At 38.4% G+C, this 23,573-nt stretch overlaps 1 protein-coding gene across 1 annotated transcript in view; it reads left to right on the top strand.

Moving 5' to 3' along the window:
• Positions 1-9,646, top strand: part of LOC124164145 (NHS-like protein 1) — a 35,929-nt gene extending 26,283 nt beyond the window's left edge. Inside the window, exon 11 of the mRNA XM_046541336.1 lies at positions 3,592-9,646. Coding sequence (XP_046397292.1) covers positions 3,592-4,499 — 908 coding nt within the window. The 3' untranslated portion in view covers positions 4,500-9,646. The remainder of the gene's footprint in view (positions 1-3,591) is intronic.
• The last annotated feature ends 13,927 nt before the right edge of the window (positions 9,647-23,573 follow it).

The following is a 23,573-nucleotide window of genomic DNA, read 5'->3' as shown; positions in this document are numbered from 1 at the left end:
GGTAACCACTCGTACGAGCTATGCTATCACGTTCGGCGTACGCAGAGCATATTGGAGGGGGTGAAGCATGACCATATGACTGCGCCATGAAATTTTTTGTCCCAAAGATACCCTTACCCATTCTTCTCTAATTAGCGTAGCGTCAGATGGGCGGATGAATTCGTATTGTTCGTAGGGAGGAACAATATATCCTGAGAAGATATCCCTTCCTCAGTAACTCTGACAAGTGAGACTTATGGTGTAACTCGTAAATTGGTAACTGATAATAACCTGATATCCTGTTTTTGGAAAAAAATGCCGCATTTACTGCCGAGAAGCTCAGCTACGAGGATAACGAGTTTCGCCAAAAATCACCATCGCATTTTTCCAAGTAGTTCCTTGCTTAAAAATGCTTAAATAACGTTAGAAATACGTCGTGTTTGGTCTCGTTCTTTTTTGAATTACGAGCACATTGCAAATATTCCAGCCTCATAAAAGTGTAATACCAATTGCCGAAATTCATTGTTTGACACCTTTTGAGCTAATAGGTGATTGCATGCAGCGGTTGACCTCCAGAAACTGGGGACTTTGAAGCAAGTAGGCTGAAAAAGGTCAGTGGGTGAGAACAGGGGGCGGGAAATGCGTTCCTATTGTTCTCGTGTAACTTGATATTTTTTTCGAAGCTAAGGTCTTCGTAATACGATCCCTGCGCTAGCTGGGACCTTTCGTTTGTTTTGGAGAAGAGGAAAGCGTCAGAGGGAGGAGGCGAGAGCTGAATGGAGGGGGATAGCGGATCTTGGGAAATGCGCTTATGCTACTACCCCAAGGCTTTGAGCTTCTCCCAATGGTAATTTCATTTCGTGGGGAATATTTAATCTATGTGCCTGTCGTTATTAGCCATAACTGACACATTGTATTTATTTCGTCTCATTTTCGTCAAAAGATGGATGCGGGAAATTTTCGTCGGGACCACGATCTTCAAACGATCAATGCGGAAAAACGATACTTCGGAGATGCGGGAAAAAATTAAATTGTCTATTTGGAACTTTATTTGGGACCAGAAACGGCGAACGATTAATGCGGGAAAATGATCAATACGGATACGATAGATCGGGGTTCCACTGAATAACTTTTCTTTTAAAAGCGGCTGTGTAATAACTTCTTTTCTCTGCCATCGTAATACTCTGAAAGGCACGGAATCACAACTGAATCGATCTCTCTAATCAGAGGCAAATCATGTTGCCTTCTTACCGTTGCTCTGAGAAAAATGCAACGACTTTGTAGCAGTTTATTCCGCGACGGCATTGAGGCTTTAACGTTACAATTTAGGTAAATTGTAACCAATCACACGAACATTTTGTGAGTTGATCGAGCTTTAACTTGAATGGAGCCGAACCCAGGGTAAAGTAGGCAATCTCGCGGACACTGCAGAAGTGCACCCGACGACTGATTGGCACACGCCGAATCTTTGCCTGCTGCCCAAAAATGGAAAATGTTTTTTTTTTTACTTGAACGCAAAATTAAATATGCTAAATTACTGTTAAGCTATTTTTGACGTTGATTTTTCGTTGTATTGCTATCAGGTGGCAACCTAAGGTGTCAATAATTTTTCCGACGTAAATTATGCAAGCCGATTGACATCGAGAATTTTGCATCCGATTGTAAGACGAACCCTCTTTTCCGCAGGTGTTGCGAGGGAAAAAAACCTCGTTTTAGATTCGTGCAAATACGGTACTTCACCTTAAAGAATGATCGCTGGCTGTCCCAGCATATTGTATCATGGAAGGTTACTAGGGATTTCCACTTGGTTAGTTCCTCCATAGGGGATCGGGTTGGTGTGGTTGCTAGAGTGTTGGCTTCCCACCTGGTGGGTCCGGGTTCAAATCCCGGCAGCGGCAGAGAATTATCAGAAACTGCCCGATCCCTGCTTGAGTTTTGGGTGCAGGACATTTCAAGCGCAACACTCCGTCCGTCGGATGGGACGTTAAGCCGTGGTCCCCTTGGCACCTTAGGTTAAGAGTAGGCTAATGCCGACGCCAGGTTTCTCTCCACCCTTCCTTACCTACCCCTTCCCTCATGGCGCAAATGACCTCAGCTGTCGGTCGCCTCCTCCAAATACCATACCAGTTCCTCCATTACGACCGATGTTTTGATGGAAGAGTTGTCCATCATCATCAGGACATGTCAAGTCTTGAGAATTGTCCTCCTTAAATACTGTCCTCCTTATATATGGTTGATATGCCCGTCATCTCTATGTAAGGAGGACGATTCTTGAGACTTCACGTGCCCTAATGACGATGGACGACTTATTGAAATGTCGGCTGTGATGGAGAATCTGACCCGAAGGAAATCCTGAGAAACCTTCCACTATTACTTTACCCTTTACGTGCAAGGTGTGCCATAGCATTTAAATAGTCATCCAGAAGACGTAGACCACTTGGTATTAAAATGCACTGTGTATTTAATTTTTCTTAATTAAGATTTTATAGGTGTATGAGTATTGGTTTAAATTGATTGACTTCTGTTACTCCCATATTTTTATTTTGAATGGAAATTGGGTAATGGAATTTTTCATTTGGGATACCCTGGTACAATATTTTGACCATAAGTTTTGACCATGTTTACAGTGTAAGTCATTAAATTAGTGGCAGATTTTGCTGGAGTCCAAATCCTCACATTAGTACTCTTGGGTGAAGACATTTCTTTTTGCGGAGTACTGTATTTAATGGATAGAATGCTTTGGTAATTTGGTAACTCTTAGGTAATTTGAAATTGGTTTTTAGCAGTGATAGATTTTGCTATCTTCTCTTACTTTATTATGTGGGCTATTTGCAACTAATTTATACCTCCCAATCTGTAAAGGTACAAATAATGTCGGTTCTTAGTTGCCTTTCAAAATGAAAATATGGTAGCGTAAAGGAGTAGGTCTGAAGTGTGTGTGAGAATGTTCAATATTGGTATGTGCGATATGATGAATTGTACTTTTAAATCACAGAAGTATTTTTAAGGAATTTGAATGCACCATGTAAAAGTGATCAGTAAAATAATATTCTGCATAGCTTATGAGGCATTGCCTGATACATATTTGGGTTTTGCATGTGCTTCGTTTGGAGAAAAATGATTTTTTTGAATGTACGCTTCATTAATTTAAGGAAAATGACTTCTGCATACTTTATTTGTAAGTATATTTTAGAAATTTTGTATGAGAATAATCATCTTTATCAATAATTTTTATAACTTGTGAAAATTATGTACAAAATAATTGATATGGCTTTATTATTTACTTCGGGATTCATATTCATCATTCATGTCGTGAATATGCCAAAGCAATAATTGATTGTTCAAATATCAAATGGATTCTTCTGGTTTGTACCTTGGTCTTAATGAACTCAAGTCTAGTGTGATCAAATTTGCATTCTTGTCAATAACCTGGAGCATATATGTGATTTCATGGTTCACTTTGCTATTTTAGTTAATATTTTTTTATGTTAACATGCTCATAATTACTTTTCCAGAGACCATATTTGAAGTATCCAAATTTCTCGAGATCGTATGCGATGTAGTTGAGTTGATGGCACGATTTTCATCGCAATGTTCTTGTATGGTTTACAGGAGGCGGGCCTTCAGCTGGAAGGTGGTCGGAAACGGATGATCACAAGCTTTCTGCTGGAGCTACTGCTTCGAGGAGGAAGAGCTCCGAGGGTTCAAGCATGACAACCTCAGATCCGGACCTTTCCTTAGACGTTCGGCTTAGTGTAGCCCTAGGGGAGGAAGCAGAAAGTGAGAGCGAGTGGGGTGCGGAGGGAGAGTTCAGACACACTGACCTTCCATCGGCTGCACCCGACCCCAGTGGCAGCAGGAGTAGAGGGAATATCCCCTTGAGCAGGTCTCTGGTGGGCACCTTGGCATTGGGGACTGAGGAAGGAGATGGCTCAGGGTACGAAAGTGTCGGTTCTCGCAACGGAGAGATGGCTATATGCCGTGCCTCGCTCTCTGGGAAGCAAGGGGAAGATGACGCTGGCTATGAAGAGCTGAAACCTAGGCGCACAGCATCCAGTCAGGGCGATCCTGGATATGAGAGGGTGAAGAGGAGGGAGGGAGCTTCCAGCGTCGATGACGATGAAGACGATGAAGAGGAGAGAGAAGGTGAACCGAGGTACGAAAGGGTGTCGGCACGAGTAAGGGGTGCGGTACCCGGCTATGAGACTGTGAGGGAGCGCTCATCTGGCGCAGGCGAACCAGACTATGAGAAGATGAGGGGCGAGGAAGAGGAACCCAATTATGAGAGTGTGGGGTATTCGGGAAGTCTCAACAGTGGTCATGTTTCCAATGGGCCAGTGGGTGATAGCTTGCATAATGATTATGAAAGTTTAGCTGGCGTTAGCAATGGTGATGAAATGATGTATGATGGCAGGACATCAAACTCCCCGATGACTGCACCCCCTTATTCCGGAATTGCAGACACCTCTCAGCTGGATGCAATGTATGCCAAAGTCCAGAAAGGGAAGAAGAATCCATAAAGGTGCATACTTCCAGTTTTTTTTACTATGTATCATTCCTACTATGGAAGGCAAGGAAACGTTGCTGAGTATGCATGAAAAATTTTTATGAGTATACACTTATTAAGTGCTAATCATTGGCCATGTATTTCATGAAATTATTATCAACTTCCTTATCCTTTTTTGCAAGTTATTGATCTTTGAAAGTTATTGTCCTGAATACAAAGGTACAATGGAAGAGCAGTTGAAGTGGTTTTTAATAGTTAGTGTGAAGCCTTGTTGATTAGCACGGAAATATTTATGATATTTTGTGAAATTATTCTATTGAATAATAATAAGATATGGTTAGAAGTAGCGAAAGTTTGGCTAATTCATGGCACATTGATAAGTCTTGAGTGCATTGGATAATAGGATCAGGTCGATGTAATGAAAAGATAATGTATGTGATTACATTATAGGAGAGATGCTTGGAAGCTGACTTGGAAATCAGATGGCTTGTTGAGTTGTCTGAATGTTTTGATGTATAGATTTCCTAGAGTTGCTATGAAACTTGCAAAGCCAATTAGAGTTTTACCAATTCTAAATGTAATCATCATGCATCACAAATGGACCTCATTGGAAATGTAGTGTCCATCATAATTTAATGCTCAATTGTAAGTCTGGCCATAAACTAAAATTTCTGTAGTTATTTTTTGAAAAAAGTTTACTGTTAAGTGATCAGATAATATGTGAAAATAGCACTTAAGTTGAATAATCGCTCTTTTGACGGTATTAACTTACGTAACTGCTGTAGTGTATATAATTCATGCTTTCTAAGTTAATTAATGTTAATTTGCATGCAAAATGCTAGTTGCTCCATGGCTTTAATTTATCACAATTCTGGGAAAATTTTAAACTAAAAAAATTAAGATACAATGTTAATAATGAAGGATAACCAGCTGACACTTAAGTATATTAGTGACATTATTAAGTTTTCTCTAATCATTTAATTTTCCCCAGAGGTCATGTAAAAAACATAACCACATGCATGTATGTACTGCATTAATACCTAGGACAAGTTGAAAAGGATTTACTATTACTTTTAAGAAAGCCAATAATTGGGATGAATTGATGAAGACTTCTGGGCTCTACCCTTTTTTCTGTGGGGAAAAAATCCTCTTAGGGTGCTGTTAGGATGCTGTGGCATTTAAAAAATATTTTTCATTCCTCTTTTTCTGCAATAAAAATATCAGCAAGTACGTATATGGTTTGCAAAAGATAGTTTGTAAATATGGGTGGTGAATTTCAGGCCTTAACAAGATTTACAGTCATGGGATAACACATTTATTTTTCACTTAGTTTTAAGCAAAATATCAGTTTACTTCTGTGTATGACAAACATGTTTCTTCTCTCTCTGAATTGGTTTAAGTCAAGAAACCAATGTCTTGGCATCAAATCTCTGGAAAAAAAGAGAAAGCGATACATTATAATTATTTTTTTCTTTTTTGGAGATTTAAATTAGCCTTGTGGCAGCTATTTGAGGCATGACTTCTTTTCTATGTTTTTATCCTTTCGATTCATTGTTCTTGGTAACTACTTACTGCAGATTATTTCATGCCTTAAGCTGGTTGAAGGGATTAAATTATGCCATATTTTGATAATTTATTCCTATCTCACATTATGTATATATTGTTTGCACGATTATAATTTTGTTTAATATTATGGTTTATGCTTTTATCAATTAATCATGTAAAGTAGCCCATAAGCAGTTGAAATTTTTTATCGCATACGAAATAATATTTTTACTCAGCTATCTGAAATATTTGAAAGTGTATTTGATGGATCACTTTTTATGGACTGAAAATCTTTTGCCTCTCTTTTGCCAGTTAATATGGCCTGGTGAATCCATTTTTGGTTGTGACGACTTTCGTAAAAAGTTCACTCTCCTTGTTTTCCTTCTAATACAGTGTATAATAGTATAGTTTCTTTATGCATATTATTCATTCCCTTTTTATACTTAAACTTAACCTTTGGTTTTTTGAAGGTTGTTTGAAAATCTTAATGTATAATTATCTTTTGGTCATAATTATCTGTCGAAAATTATTTACAGCCCTGCGTTTATGTTAAAATGAAGGGAGAGCCTCTCTTTGCATTTGATTGACAGGATTGGTGTAGGTGTTTCATGTGTGAAATTTCTCATGAAATGGCATAGTAGTGCATTTATGTAGTGCATATATAATTTTTATCTCAGGAGTATGGTGTTCAAGTTAGATAAAAGGGAAATTGACTTAAGTGGCAGTTAATTGGCTCCTCTGTCCAAAATATCTTTAAAAAGTAGGAGCTTGTTGTAGACAGCTGAGAAAAGTTCCGAAAAAGTGTATGTTTATAAAATTAGTGAGTATGTATGGCATATGATGCTTGATCATGTAATATAGGATTTTTTGAGATTTGCAAGAAATTGAATATGTAGGTATCAAAAAAATTATATGTTTGGTTTGATAACAATGTCTCAACCAGGAGATTGCTGCATGTGATTCTTGAGAGACAGTGTGATTCTTCAGACTTTAAAATTACTCTATTAATGGTTATTTATTTCCTAAACTGCATAAATTATTTTCTTTTAATGAACTGTGCATAGTTTTATGAATATGCTGAGAATAGTGCAATGCCTGAAAAAAACAAGCTGTGTTACCAGTAGTATAGGGTATGGGTTGTTTGAAGTGCAATTCAACTTTCTAATCACATGGCTGAACCACACACTAGTGTATTGGTCATTAGTATCACGTTTAGGGCATGTTCTAAAATTTACTGCCAGTTGTGCCTTAAAACAGAACACTATATATTATCAATGAGGGAGTCCTATGTGAAATAGCTCTATGACAGTGGTTATGAGAGTGTACTGCCAAGGAATGTAGATGATAACCTATGCCCTGCTGAAAATTCAATTGGTGAACTGGAACAATGTTTAAACCAATTATTAGTAATAGGCATATTAGAGAAAGTAGTTACCATTTGGTTATTTAAAACTATCTTTGCTTGAAAATACTTCACGAGTTATTTAGTTGCCTATAGACCTACTTCAGTTGTCCATGTAGTCTCCCTTCACCATCAATTGTGTTTTGTTATAATGCACTAGTTTCTTCAATCCCTCTGCATAAAAACTCAAGCCTGCTTTCTGCTTTGCATTCTGCATTAAAGTGGTTGGCTATAAAACCTTTGTTTGCCCAGCAATTGCTTCAGATGTCTGCAGTGTTGCTGATGCTTACAAGGTTTGGATTTTTGAGGGCTGGGATTGATGGTTGCTAAGTTTCATGTGGGAATTTTGCACATTATCAAGATTACTGAACCTGCCTCTCTGCTTGTAATCATATTCTTTAATTGGCTGCTATTTGAGTGCTATTTCCTTACATATTCTTACTCACCTCCATAGTTTAAAAAAGCTGACTCAAATTGTGATGAATTTCAGTATCTTTAGGAATTTATGTCCTATTGAATTGCCGATAATTTGCATCTAAGAAGAGAATGTATTTTTCGTTCATTATTGCTCTATTTTATCAGAAATCTTACTGCTCCTGTGTTAGAATGATGACTTCTGGCCTCTTAAACAGTCAATAGATGGCACTCCATGCTGACTGCTTTTTGGTAAGCAAAATACTTTGCAAGTTTTGATATAAGTTTTGCACAGTCCTCTTATGAAACCAAAAGGCATCATCAAGTTGTAAAATAATCTAAATCCTGTTTTTAGTCCTATTAACTAAAAATCAAATTCCTATTGTTTAATATTTGAAAGAAAATATATGAGTTTTCGTCTACGTATTTTTGTGCACATGTATCTTTTCCACATTTTCGTGGTGTGCCATCATTTATTATGCTGACTCCATTGATACTGGTGCTTGGGAAATGCAAATTCATTTTATTTGTTGACTCACAGAAAATGGATAACATAAGTGTTTTTGGGGAATTTTAGCCCAGCTGTGAAATTCGAGTGTTTTCGTGGAAATGGAGACTTGTATATGTAGTCAGTTCACAAGTGTTGCCTTGTTGTCAGGAGGCATGATTACCATGGTGGCTCAACTATTGGTTTCTGTCTGTGAGGCTTGAGGTTCATGCACTGTTAGAACTCTTTGAAAACTTATTTAATACCTGTTATTGCACACTAAAGAAAGCGCAATTTCAGTGCCTCATCTGTTAGATAGGGTATTGACTTTGGTATCCTTGTTGTTTTTCATTTAGAGTGTATATGTGGTTGATCAGCATCATTCTTTATTATCTTTCACTCTTATTGTAACACCTATCTTCCCTTCAACGGTTCTGACTTCTGCTAAGCAGACTTGGAGCATTCGTTGATTATTTGAAAATTTTACCTAATATTTTTAAGTAAATCACAGTGGTTGAATATTAAACAGTTTTGTAGGTGCCCATGCCATCCTGTATTCCCATTTTTGCTTCTCTTTCCGTTAGATATCTCCTTCCCGTTTTCTCTTCCATTTGGTCTGGAGATTAAAAGACTTAGAGTAGATGTATAGTTCATGGTGGGAACTCCACCAGTTCAGTGATACCACTTACTACTGCATGGTCATTCTACAGAGCACTGGCAGTGAATGATGGAATGTGCCCTTGAAATACACTACCTCTCTTTATCAAGCTCTTTTTAAGAGGTGGTTCAACGGGTTTATTTTGGTCAGAGCCAAATTCTTTGTGATTTTTTGAGGGTATTAATCCTGGTTTTTATGGGAGCTATTTCATCAGGTTCTGGTAAGACCTGTGTGTAGACTTTTTATAGATATTTTAACAAGCTTTGAGAGTTTTAAAAGCTGTATTTGTAGAGATTTATTTATTTTCTGTAGTGTATGAATGGCGGAATGAAAGTTGTGTATGCATTGCGCAGTAAAAATTTCATGGTATGAATCATTTATCTATTCAGTGCATCTTGAGTGCTACTGTCTCTTTTTCTTTACTGAAGCATTTATTTCTGTTTCATTGTGGAAACAATTAAGTATTTATTTATATGGGTCTTACTAATGCCTCTTTTCCAGTTAGATACTTCAATTTCTCTGATGCTTTATTCTCTGATGTTTCACTTGTAAAGGTTAGTTGATTTCTTTAATGTGTATTTGATTTCTTCTAAGTTGTTGGTGAAGAAGTGGATATAAATTATTTAAGTTGCAAACAAATAATTTAAAATAGTACTTGGGTTATAAAAATGTCACTTTGTTATGCCTTATGTGTATTTTATGTTGCCTGTTGATTGTGTACCTCGCCATTTCTAAGAAACTAAAGCTCTCTGATAAAAAATGTTTTCTTTTTGTGATCTTGTAGTTTTTTACCTAACCAATGAACACGAATCTAGATTTTTGTTGGGAATGATAATGCACTGTTACTGAGGTTTTATCGTGACTGAACATCTCTAAAAAAATATTTATACTTCTGCATAGTTTGTTAGGAAAAGTTTTTGCTTTCACAGAAAACATCCAGTGATGTCATAAGAAAAATAAGGGTACAAATAATGTGGGGAATGCAGAGCTTATATAAAAATGGCTTTTCAAGATTTCTGAGTCAGTGGCTTAGGGCCGTTTAAAAAAAAAACTAACATGATCTTACTGTAATTGTAGCATATGTTTGCTAATATCTCAAAAAGTGGTATTGAGGAATGTCTAATTTTTATTGTATTTTTTTCTCTAATGAAATTCATAACAGTATTTTGTTCTCAGAAACAATAATGCACTACTTCAAATAAATTAGGCATGCGTTTCAATGTCTTGAAAAGTTTTCATTGCCACAATTCACTTGTTAGCTTTCAGTATAGTAATTCTGGTAGGATGTAACTCATTGGCCTCTATATTTTGAAAACGTCTTTTTCCTATTAAGTGAACATGTATGATTGGGGATATATAAAAAAAAAAGAATATGTATGTTAGTCATATAAAAGTTTGACTTCAATAGTGGCACAAATTTTAGAGCTTCAAACCCTTCCATACTAGTCCTAGGGTCAAGAGTTCAAGTTCTGCCTGGTCATTTATCTTCATGGGTGTTTGTTACTGTTATGAATAACAAGGTGCTCTTGCATTAACTAAATGGGTTAATTATATTTTAAGAACTGCATTTCATTCACAATCACATCAGGCCATGGCTACATCACATCAAATTGGGCCTGCTACTCATGACGGTGATAGTAGCACCATATGCAATGCAAATGACATGTGAAAGGATGACGAAGATATGGAGGTGAATTCCAAGTTCATTATAGATACATACATAGGCGGATCTATGGGGGGGGGGGGGGGACGGCGGCACGTGCCCCCCCCAGACTTAAAAATATGCAAGATTTTTATACGTTCCCATTATCATTGCGTTCATTTTGTAGTACGGGGTATCCTTGTGCCCCCCCAGAACAAAATCCTGGATACAGCCTTGCTTGTGCCCCCCCCAGAAAGTAATCCTGGATCTGCCCCTGGATACATATTAACTCACTATAATATACCTAACAGTAACCTCACATTGGTGTATGCCTCTGAGAAAAGGGCAGTCAAAGAATAGAGATTTTCCATGAGTCGTCAGTTATGCCACGAAGAAGATCATTTCCATCTCCTCTTATTTCCTACCCTATCCAAAATTCCTGTCATGCTAATTAGCATTAGTTGTTTTATTTGAACTAATTAGAATCAAAGAGGAAGTCTTAATGGGCCTTTCATCCGAATGGACTTTTTCATGTGGGTTGATGGATCAAAGGCTGAATTAAGGCTAACCATACTTCGAATTTCCTGAGGGGGGATCCATTAATTACGTTAGGCATTTAGAGGGTCAGAAGGTTAAGCTGAATCCCACCCAATCTCACGTGGGGGAGGAGGGGTTTCGTGGCAAGTATCATCATAGGCGGATCCAGGGGGGGGGCACGGGGGCACGTGCCCCCCCCCAGACCCTCAAAAATATGCATGATTTTTAATAACGTCCCATTATCATTGCGTTCGTTTTGTATTACGAGGTATCCTTGTGCCCCACCCAGAACAAAATCCTGGATACGGCCTTGCTTGTGCCCCTCCCAGAAAAAAATCCTGGATCCGCCCCTGAGTATCATGTACATTTTTTCTGCAAATGACTTTGTAAAATTGCCATCTTTGTAATATTAAATACTAGTCTTAACTAATCTTACATTAGATAAAAATAATTGAATTGTTAAAAAAATAAATCCAATGCAATGAAGCATAGATTAACGTATTTACTGTGAAAATATGCATATTGAATAATCTCACGTGAGATTAGAGGGAGGGGGCTGAGCCAAATGTCACGATATCTCACTAAGGAGGGAGGGAGAGGGGCAAAAGTCGCCAAAATCACCTCACGAAGTTTATGGACGCCCCCTCATCTCTTCTCTGGCCTTGATAGTGACCCTGAGTCAAGCTATGAAATGTCAGCAGTCATGAAGAGCTTATCTAGGTTGAAGACCTTAAAGACTTCCTAGGTGTCGTTTTCCATCATAAAATCAAATTATGCTTCAAATGGAAGTAATCATTTTAGTTTCAAGGGGTAGAATGTTTAAAGCTCTAAAATCTATGCGCTTGCAAAGTTCATGGCTGTGGAGGGCCCTGAGTCAGGGGGGGACTGGTGTAACCCCATTGCGATGTGAGAAAGCGGGTTTGGAAGGATGTAGGAATATTTCCAATAAGTGCTGGAGGAGAAATATGTAGCGTACATTTCACAGTAATCAATAAAGCACATTTAGTAGAAGTATTGCAACGAGTTCTGAAGTTCCCAGAAAATCACTCGTTATAACGCGAACTCGTTGAATCCTATTCCAGCGAAAATCTCGTCTTTCACCAGTTGTTACGGCTACAGTGCAAAATGTCTTTTTTTGCGAACGCATTTATATTATGCCCTAAATTTTAAATTTTGCCAGAGGTAAATTCATCAATATTTCCGTTTAAGTTATGACATAATTAGAGTAGAATGATAAATATGCATAGTCGATGTCTAGCATGAAGTCAACAGTGCCTCAACGGTCAGTGTCGAAGGCGCGAAATGCCAAAATTCTATATACATTTACGCGCTAATATCGACAATCGTTCGATTAATGCATTCTATTTAATCTAAAAAATTGCTTTCTAAAACGCTTCATCTTCAGATGCACAATCGTAGCTAAATCTCTCTAATGCTAATTTATTAGAATTTTACTTTTTAACAGATATCGATCCGAAGAAAACTCAGAAATGGGAATCTCCTTTCACCATATAACTAACTCGACACCATGCCATTTGGTCAATCCAAGTGGGACGGATGTGGTAACTTCCTCTTTTCACCTGCTGGACCCAAGGGTCACCCGAAAGTATGATAGAAAAGAAAAAAAACGATACAATGCCATAGCACAGCAGAGTGCGGGTATACTGACGAGCTGCAGCAAGTACTTTTCAAGCCTTGTGGCCCTCACGGCGGCGGCCTCTGTTTCTCTGGGCCGTGCGTAGCTGACGGCTTGTCCTCTGGTGTCGCCTCGTGACTGGGTGGCAAGTGTTGAACTATGTACGCGGCACTGTGTGGTGAAGCTCAACACTTCTATTACTTACTCCTAACGAGCGATGCCGAGCATGACCGAGAGAAACCGAATGAGTAGGTCTGCCCAAACGCCACAACCGTCTTCAGAAGAGGGGAGGGGAAGGAGGGTGGGCTTGTGAAGCGGGAATGCCCCTGAAAAAGGCTCTCCAGTCATCGAATCCATGGCTTGTTTTCGATCTTTTCACGTAGTTTCTTCGGCAAAAAACGGAACAATGGACGTCACACCTATGCTTACAATCGTTTTCTGACGTTTTACCAAGTCTTCTTTACCTTTATTAATGTTGGTGTAGAAATCGGCAAATTCAGAGATGACGGCCACCATGGCCACCACAGAATAGGACACTTCCACACTCCCCTTACCACTGGTAGATTACCGCCCCTTCCTCGTTTTGATTCGTTATCCTTTCAATTTTGGGTAGATTAATAATTCTACAATTCCATGGATTTCCCACCATTAATGTTACGTCTCTGAGGAATTGCAAAGTCAGTACTCTAACTGTAAACTGAATTAAAATTGAAAACTTCGTCCTTGTCTCAAGGCATCACTGAATGACTTAACGCTCATCGGGAACGGAATATCTTTTGGGAAATCTATGAAATTTGATCTGAGACGTCAGCTACTTTTGATTCCTCTTGCCAGGGGCCAGCTAGGAATCAAGGCCGGTGGGGTTCAGGTGCAACTAATACCGGGGTGTGAGGGGGTATGGAATACCCACCAGGATAAGCGGTAGGTGCGAGATTAATAAATTGCGGAATTTTAAGATAAATGGTTCATATTGGTGAGTTTTACGGCTTTCTGAGGGATATTTTATTGATTATTACACTATTCTTAGTAATACCAATCCAATTAAGTAAGATGGATTAAACTTAAAAATTTCTCTGAGCTCTGGGGGGGGGGGGGTTATCCCCCAAACCTCCCCCCCCCTCGCTGCGCCACTGCCTCTTGCCAATAACTATCCCGCGCGGGAAGGAGATATGAATCCACTCACTGAACCCTCTTGACTTGGCGCCGTCATATGGGGCAGTCTAACAATAAGCTTCGCGGCGCACAGTGGGCGGAAATCGGAAAAAGCCGGACAAAATTACAAAATGGCTTTTTTTGAGTTATAAACTTGAAACTTCGCAGGTATACTAAAAAATGATTGAAATTTATTGATGTGTACTTCATTTGACATAGATCCTACCCGTTACTGAGATACAGAGGCTCAAACGTGAGCAAATTTCCATAAAAACGCCCGTCTTCAATTTTCTCTGAAAATCTTCCAAAGTAAGTGAATGGTGAAGTTATGGGTGGATTCTTGCCGAATAAAAAACCACATAATCTGTTAGCATGGTATTTTTTCTTTAATTTTCCGTAATCTTAAAGAATACAGCCCATAAATTCTTACCGTGCAGTAAAAAAATGGCGGATACTGTTTTTCGACGAAGTGTTACATTTAGGTAGAGTTTCAAATAGGTTTTCGGCAAGGTCGCGCAGAGTAACTTATATGAGAGCATTGTTTGAAGATTTCTTGAGGTCTTTATGCAGTTTTCTTTGAAATAAGTTTGCGTCGCCGGAAATTACATTGATTCTTCTCCGCGCGTCGGGAGTTGGATTAGCCGCGCCGCGGTAAGGTTATTGAAGCTGTATGGGTTTTTACGCTCAACATTCACCGTTTTTATGTTTTGCTTCAAGACACCGATTCTCAAATGGTCTATGGTGAAGACAGTGGAGGTTTTTCATGCGATGTACTTGCACGTTTCATCGAAGTTCATATCTTTGGATACGATCGAAGACCATGCTTCTATTAAAAGTGTTCAAATCTCGACAAAGTGAGTTGTTTTCCTGGGACTCATACAAAAAGACCTACCAGAAAGATACCAGCTGAAACCCTTATACCTTCTTCAATCACCGATCCCTGACCCTCAGGATTCTAATTTCGAAAACGGTCGTTTTATGGCACCCTGGAGCGGAGCCCTTGGCCGTCTTAACGGAGGTATTTCCATGGGAACGAAAAAATGAACGATTTTTGTGTCGCTTCAAAAATTGGCTCGCTGAATCCATAACATTTCCGGAATATGCTTTGCAATTCTTTTGCATTACTTTCTCAATACTATTCGGGCTAAGAGAGTTCTTTCAAAGTGGAGGACGAGTGAAAAGGTCCACCCTGAGATGACAGTGGAAGAGGCACTGTCATTGATGATTGCCTCTGATTTGACCAAGCGTCAACATCGGTCTTTTCGTAGGACAGCTCTGAGCCATGGGCACGAATTGTATCCCAGTTATGATAGAATAGCGATAGCAAAACAAGGCAGCTTATAACGAAAGAATAAAAATAACTGAGACCATGTGCGAAGTAAACCTTCAAACACCACTGAGCCACACCATTCTGGGAACAATAGCCTGCTTAGCCACCACTTCCACCTCTCAAGAATTAAAATGTGTGGTGAACTACAGATTAATCTCTAAGTACGGTTTTGATGGAAGTTCGGGCCACTCTCAATATAAGCAAATGTGGCAACAAGTGGATGATTCAGATAAATTCCTAGTCATGAGTTCCCTTGTACCTCTTAGTTTGATTAAAAAGCAGGAGGTATCAAAGGCGCTACAGGTAACGACTGAAGTTTCCACTTTCTCTTGGTTAATTACATTTATCTCTAAACTTTTGATAAAGAATTTAAATTGCATCGGAGGCACTTCTCACATATAGGCTCCACAATTTTAGATGACACTATCTGGGAAAATCCACTGCCGACGTCGACACGATATTGTCATCCCATCCGCTTCAGGTGAAAAAAAGAGACAAAAGAAGTTACAAAATCAGAAAGACATTACCTATATCGAAAGGCAGGTGGATGGCCTTAATGATTTCAACTCTGGATTTTACACGATCAAGTTCTGTTTACTACTGACCATGATCAACGGAAAAGTAATGCTTACATTGCTTACCTTATTTTCCTAATTTTTTCTTCATCTTATAACCCATCTAATTTATTATCCTACAGGGAAGTATAGTCATTTCGAAATTAAGAAAAACGATAATTTTTAGTTTGCAACACACTGAAGGACAGCTGAATCATGGGGTTCTAAATCTGCGGTGCAATAGCGTCGGGTATGAATAACTTAGGAGATGTAAAATATCATTCACCTGATATCGATAAATATTCTGTTGGTTTGTGTACGCTGCACTGCCACATATGATTTTCTGAATGCATATTGGATATGTCGTATCGATTGGAATTTAAACAGTGGCATTTGATAATTTAAATTTTAATTTATTTTCGTGAGAAGGTTGGAGGGGGAATGGGTGTTAGGAGGGGGGGGGGGGTGGGGTAGTGGGTGGCGGTTATGGTGAGGGATGGGAAAACCACTGCGAGGACAGTGTTGATGACTATATGCAAAGGGTCATTAGTAAAGGATTAGGGTGGATGTGGGTTATCAGTAGGTGTGGGGTTGAGTGGGAGGTTAGGGTTTTTACGTCCTTCAGTGTAGTTTAGAGCAGAGTCCTCTAGATTGCTCTCTCATCATGTTGTTATTATATGGCAATATAGAGGACTCTGAACCCGCGTGCTGGTGGTATTACCACTCTCTTAAAGTAAGGTCTTATGCCTGACACCGGTGGAAGACAATTTTTTTTAAATACTTAACTCGCGAAGGAGCTGATTCATTCCACATTGGCTCAAAATTCCACCATTTTACATAGCATACGATGAAGAAAGAAAGAGTAGAGGTAGGTAAACCCCATTCAATACTATACATAGATTACTGAAAACCGAATAAATAAGGTAATTTCAACGTGAGGGAATGACGAGAGGCTGGATATATTAGCAAAATGTCTCATTTAACCCAGATAAATCTAAATGAAAAACCCCTGATAAAAATCTTCTTATCAAGGTTCAAGCATTCTCATGACTCTTCTACACGTCGCTGCATCGGTGAGTCCTGGTTCTTATTAAAACGACGTAAGCATTCATAAAATGAATTTGACCTATAACTATTGTATCCCGTTACGTCCGAAAAAGGGTAGTTTCCTTCATCAAAGAGAACGAAAGGCATTCATTGCGATTCGTTACCCACCATAAGTGCATTAACAATATACAAATTATTTGGTTTTGGAAATCCCAGTTCAGACGAATGGCAATGGTCAATTTTAGCCTCTTTTGAATAAGATCTGTTTGGCGCCCATGCGATGCCACTCCACATGAAGTCACAGGGACCTAGACGAGGAGTCAGGAGTTTTACATCGTCTGAGATTACCAGTGCATGCATGTGGCACAGAGCTCAACCATTTCTTAATAATCACCTATTACAATTGCCTATGATGGGAAAATTATCTTCGTTTGATAGGGTATTAATAACCCTTATTTAATCCAAGTGCTACCTGCTAGCAGGGTACTTTACACTTCCGCCATACTCGGCAGCAAGCAGCCTGCATCATAGCGGCGTTCATAGCCTCGCACCCAGGTAGCCTCACACAGCAGCAACCAGACGTCACACGGGCTTTTCCCAGCATTCATACTAAGCCGTCGCGTTTTCGCGCTCTTGAAAATTTTCACTTCTCATTTTATCGCGAAAAATAAATATCGTCATTTAAAAAGCTAAAAGCGTGAAATACGTGCTCCAGGAGTAATAATCTTTTGATTAAGGCATAAAATATAATAGGAAACCACCCTAGTGGCCGAAATCCGAGAGACCTACAGAATTGCCGGACATTTCATAATTAAAACACAAAGTGAACTGTATCGAAAAAGATAACTAGCCTCCACGATAGCACTGAGTGACTTACCCCAGGCCGCCAGGCTATAGGCTCCACGGTCAGGCGTCTTGAATATTACGATGATGCCTGTTAGTCGGTGCGTCAGTGAATGAGGCCGGTTTCGAAGCCTTATGGGCCCAGGAAAGCATTAGATAACGAAAAAATATTTCGACAGGTGTCGCGGTTAGTGGCAAATCTATTACTGCCCTCTTTAGGCCATAAAAGAAAATCCACTAATGGGCGCGAATATCAAACATTATTAATTGTTTTATTAATAACATCATTAAGACAAAATTTTCAAATCTTACTTCCTTTATTTCCTTAAAAGTTTCAGGAAAATTCAGTTTTTTTCAATTACGTTCTACATCAAATAGTAGTTTTATCAGATAATTAAGTCATCGAGCAAAATGAAAATTAGAACCTTGTCACACTTAATCAGCGATGTGGTGATATTCCCACCCTCTAATAGTAAGGTCTTAAAGAGGAAACCGGCGAAGGGCAATAAAAAAGGAGCTTATTTATTAATCATTGGCTCAAAATGTCATCTGGTTACGTAGCATACGATTGAGTTTAGTACCCGAGACTTCATGAAGCAAATGAGTAGGAGTAGCTACCTCACACCTGCGATAATACTTACAACTCTTCATCATTCACACATTCGGGATTTTCTCTCGTGTTTTTATTCGCTCTGCATTCCTCAGGAATTCTCTCTTTTATATAACTGCCTTTACCTTGGCTTTTGAAAAAAACGCACTTTGTTTCAAATTATTGCGGCCCCTTCATACCAGTGCTCACCATGAAATTCTCTCCACACATCCCTCTAAGTTCACCTCAGCATTCTTTCCACCGTTTCATCACCGCTAGAATCCCCCATCGCTTTGAAAGTATTTTCGCTCTCATTCATCAAGATCCGTTTAAAATAATCACGGGGTTTTAGAACTAAAAAGGCAACGTTTTATTAAACAGTGTATGATACAGCCCAAAAAAAAGAATTTCTCACATATTAGCAGAGATTCCAGAGAGGACAAAATAACATTGCGGTGAACAATTTCTTACTAACTCTGACATGAATGTATTTGACTAAATGTAATTTTTAACAACCCATCTTCAAACAGTAAGTGGAGTTTGATTCATAATTCCGTAAGCCCTATTCCAGCATATGTTTCCGCGACAAACTCAAAGACTGGCCAGAAGATGTTCGCGGCATCTCCGGCTACACTGTAGACATCAAACATTAAAAAGCACGATGGAAGTCTGTTATATATTGTATCTAAGAGATCTAATCTGTTTACTATTTACTGTGTTGAGTTGAAGTAAAATAATATTGTCCTGTGCGTTGTGTGAAGTTATTACCCAGACGGCACAGGAAGTTTTCGCACCTGAATACGAGGGTGGACCATCAAGATACAAAAATCGCGCTTAGGAAGTTACTAAAAAGGTTTTGTTTCTTTATTTCCTTTAATGACGAAAAAAGATGCAAGAGGACTGGCAAATTCATATGCATCGATAAAATTGTATCTCATCGATAAAACTGTATTCGGTCTGGGACTATTTTCTTTCGCGGGTGGTGCCATCGTGCCATATCCTCCTAGAAAGATCACATACCTTCACAAGCCGGCACAAGCCGTTGGAGATCGCATCGTTTACGTCACGTCTCACCACATTTCAGGGATTTTTGTGGTTAAGTTTGTGAAAAATAGTGTCTGGTAATGGTGAAGTTTCCCTTATTCTTTAATTTCATTCACTGGGCTTCAGAAACGTGTTTGTGAGATATTTTTGTTAAAAGTGCCTTTCGTGTGTGTATTGTCGGGATGTAATGGAAACTCCGGGACATGGTTCAAGTTTTTAGCTTTCCAAAAGATCCTGAGTTGAAGAAGAAGTGCATTTGGGCGATAAGAAGAAAACATTTCACCCCTACGAAAAACTGTGAGGTATGTACTCTTTCTCGCTGTAATTATTTCCCAGACGGCACAGGAAGTTTTCGTACCTAAATACGAGGGTGGACAATCAAGATACAAAAATCGCGCTTAGGAAGTTACTTAAAAGGTTTTGTTTCTTTATTTCCTTTAATGCCGAAAAAAGATGCAAGAGGACTGGCAAATTCATATGCATCGATAAAATTGTATCTCATCGATAAAACTGTATTCGGTCTGGGACTATTTTCTTTCGCGGGTGGTGCCATCGTGCCATATCCTCCTAGAAAGATCACATGCCTTCACAAGCCGTTGGAGATGGCATGGTTTACGTCACGTCTCACCACGTTTCAGGGATTTTTGTGGTTAAGTTTGTGAAAAATAGAGTGTCTGGTAATGGTGAAGTTTCCCTTATTCTTTAATTTCATTCCCTGGGCTTCAGAAACGTGTTTGTGAGATATTTTTGTTAAAAATGCCTTCCGTGTGTGTGTTGTCGGGATGTAATGGAAACTCCGGGACATGGCTCAAGTTTTTAGCTTTCCAAAAGATCCTGAGTTGAAGAAGAAGTGCATTTGGGCGATAAGAAGAAAACATTTCACCCCTACGAAAAACTGTGAGGTATGTACTCTTTCTCGCTGTAATTATTTGGATGTAATTTTAAGTTAGAAGTGGCTTCGGGATGTTGATGCATCAACATCCCGAACTATTCAGTACTGAAGTACTATAGTACTATTCAGTACTAAAAATGGTGATTCAAAATATTGTAGCAGCAATTCTTTTGAAAATTCTTGCATTTTAGTTATTACACGTCGGCTTTCATCATTTCAAATTATCTTATGCTATAGTTTAAAACAATAATAATATCAGGCATACAAATATTTACTATATTTACGAGCCTATAGTAATTTGATTTCTCATGCAGAAATACCAAAAATTGGAAATGATTTGACCTAATAAGTTACATGGTATTTTATTATTTATTAATTTTAGGTGTGTGAGCTTCACATCGCACCTTGTGATATCAGAAAATAATCTGTGGCCTTGGACGAGAAGACGAGGAGAAAATTCTTGCTGAATTGAAGGTGCCCAGATTGGAGGAAGGTACCATTGCTTCACTGTTACCTGTCGCCAAGAAGACAGACATTGTGGCAGAAGTGACATGTTTGTGGATGTGGATTTGATTTGTGCAAGTTGGTGCAGTGATAGTGGACGTTCATCGGAGAAAGTATTGACGATAGTTTGTATGTATCGACCAGTCCTCTTTTAAATAATTTTCTATTCGAAAGAGAATAAGAGTAATTGTTTTGCTAAATTAGATGTGGGATAGAAGAGAAAATTGGAAATATTATAGTGGTTGACAATAGAAAATACATAATATATGTATTGTATTTCTGTGGGTTTTTTTCTTTCCTGCCTCTTTAAAATTTCTTGCGGTGGTGACTTCATGCAAAGTAAGTATAAAATCGGAGGTGTGATCTAAGAGATAATATGTTTTATTTTACAAGTGGTTATGCTGGTGATTTGGCAGGACTTTCATATTTTTAATAGGTTGATACATTTACTGCAGTGACCTAGGGACTTTTACTCATACCAAATAATTTTTCAAATACTTTAGCGCCTGATATGGGTAAGCTGAGACTGAACTATACGTTAATTTTTGCTTGCATTTTGATGAATTCGATCATACTAATAGCAGATGTGTCAGCAATCCTGTTTCATCGGCAATTTTTATTTAAAAATTTTATTTCGTCAGGCTTTAGGGTAAGCTTTTTAATGCTCGTGGGCTATGTGATGTCTTATTTAGTGTCAAAATTAATAAGAATTTACTCTCATTAACATCTCAAGGTTTCCAAGTAAGTACGAGCCACTTAACAATGCTGGATGCTGGGGGTGCGTGAATTAGCCTTGAGAATCTCATTTTTCGCAGTTATTTAAGTGGCCGAGTAAGTTTTGTAAGTTCTCAATGGGTAAATAATACTATATCATGAATTCTAATTACCATGAAAAACTCACAACCGACAAAAACTTTGTCGGTCGTGAGTCTTTCATGGTAATTAGAATTCATGATATGGTGTTATTTACCTATTGAGAACTTACAATTCATAATGATTCGTATCAAGGTTCTCGCTACGGTCGGTAGCTATCGATTGTGTTGCGTTCGATACATTTTTCGATCGTGCGAGTTACGATATATCTAATTTCGACCTAATCGATTGAGATTAGCCTGAGTGCCGTGTTCCTGCGCGCTTCGTATCCAATCGTACGTGCTTAGTAGCGGACATTCACATGCTGCGTACGCGCTTCGTCGACAGGCCGCGAACGGAAAATATCCATTGATGAAAAGCGACGGAGCGGCATAGTATCCCCTTAGTCAATGGGTACTATGTACATACGAATTAGATACTGAGGGTTCTGTGCCGTCTGGGTTGGATGTAATTTTAAGTTAGAAGTGGCTTCGGGATGTTGATGCATCAACATCCCGAACTATTCAGTACTGAAGTACTATAGTACTATTCAGTACTAAAAATGGTGATTCAAAATATTGTAGCAGCAATTCGTTTGAAAATTCTTGCATTTTAGTTGTCTTTTTTGTATTAATTCATTCGGTAAACGTGTGGTTAAAGGAGAAACTAGGAATAAGCTGCCAAGTTTATAGATTCGAATATTGCTTCTTAGCTTGCCCTATGGTGTATTACACGTCGGCTTTCATCATTTCAAATTATCTTATGCTATAGTTTAAAACAATAAAAATATCAGGCATACAAATATTTACTATGTTTACGAGCCTAATAATTTGATTTCTCATGGAGAAATACCAAAAATTGGAAATGGTTTGACCTAATAAGTTACATGGTATTTTATTATTTATTAATTTTAGGTGTGTGAGCTTCACATCGCACCTTGTGATATCAGAAAATAATCTGTGGCCTTGGACGAGAAGACGAGGAGAAAATTCTTGCTGAATTGAAGATGTCCAGATTGGAGGAAGGTACCATTGCTTCACTGTTACCTGTCGCCAAGAAGACAGACATTGTGGCAGAAGTGACATATTTGTGGATGTGGATTTGATTTGTGCAAGTTGATGCTGTGATAGTGGACGTTCATCGGAGAAAGTATTGAAGATAGTTTTTATGTATCGACCAGTCCTCTTTTAAATAATTTTTTATTCGAAAGAGAATAAGAGTAATTGTTTCGCTAAATTAGATGTGGGATAGAAGAGAAAATTGGAAATATTATTGTGGTTGACAATAGAAAATACATAATATATGTATTGTATTTCTGTGGGTTTTTTCTTTCCTGCCTCATTAAAATTTCTTGTGGTGGTGACTTCATGCAAAGTAAGTATAAAATCGGAGGTGTGATCTAAGAGATACCATGTTTTATTTTACAAGTGTTTATGCTGGTGATTTGGCAGGACTTTCATATTTTTAATAGGTTGATACATTTACTGCAGTGACCTAGAGACTTTTACTCATCCCAAATAATTTTTCAAATACTTTAGCGCCTGATATGGGTAAGCTGAGACTGAACTATACGTTAATTTTTGCTTGCATTTTGATGAATTCGATCATACTATTAGCAGATGTGTCAGCAATCCTGTTTCATCGGCAATTTTTATTTAAAAATTTTATTTCGTCAGGCTTTAGGGTAAGCTTTTTAATGCTCGTGGGCTATGTGATGTCTTATTTAGTGTCAAAATTAATAAGAATTTACTCTTATTAACATCTCAAGGTTTCCATGTAAGTACGAGCCACTTAAGAATGCTGGGGATGCGTGAATTAGCCTTGAGAATCTCATTTTTCGCAGTTATTTAAGTGGCCGAGTAAGTTTTGTAAGTTCTCAATAGGTAAATAGTACTGTATCATGGTAATTAGAATTCATGATATAGTATTATTTACCTATTGAGAACTTACAATTCATAA

Source organism: Ischnura elegans, chromosome 8 (assembly GCF_921293095.1).
Source record: "Ischnura elegans chromosome 8, ioIscEleg1.1, whole genome shotgun sequence".
NCBI classification, from domain to species: domain Eukaryota; kingdom Metazoa; phylum Arthropoda; class Insecta; order Odonata; family Coenagrionidae; genus Ischnura; species Ischnura elegans.
The sequence above is the reverse complement of the archived record's forward strand: the minus strand, read 5'-3'. Positions and strand labels throughout refer to the sequence as shown.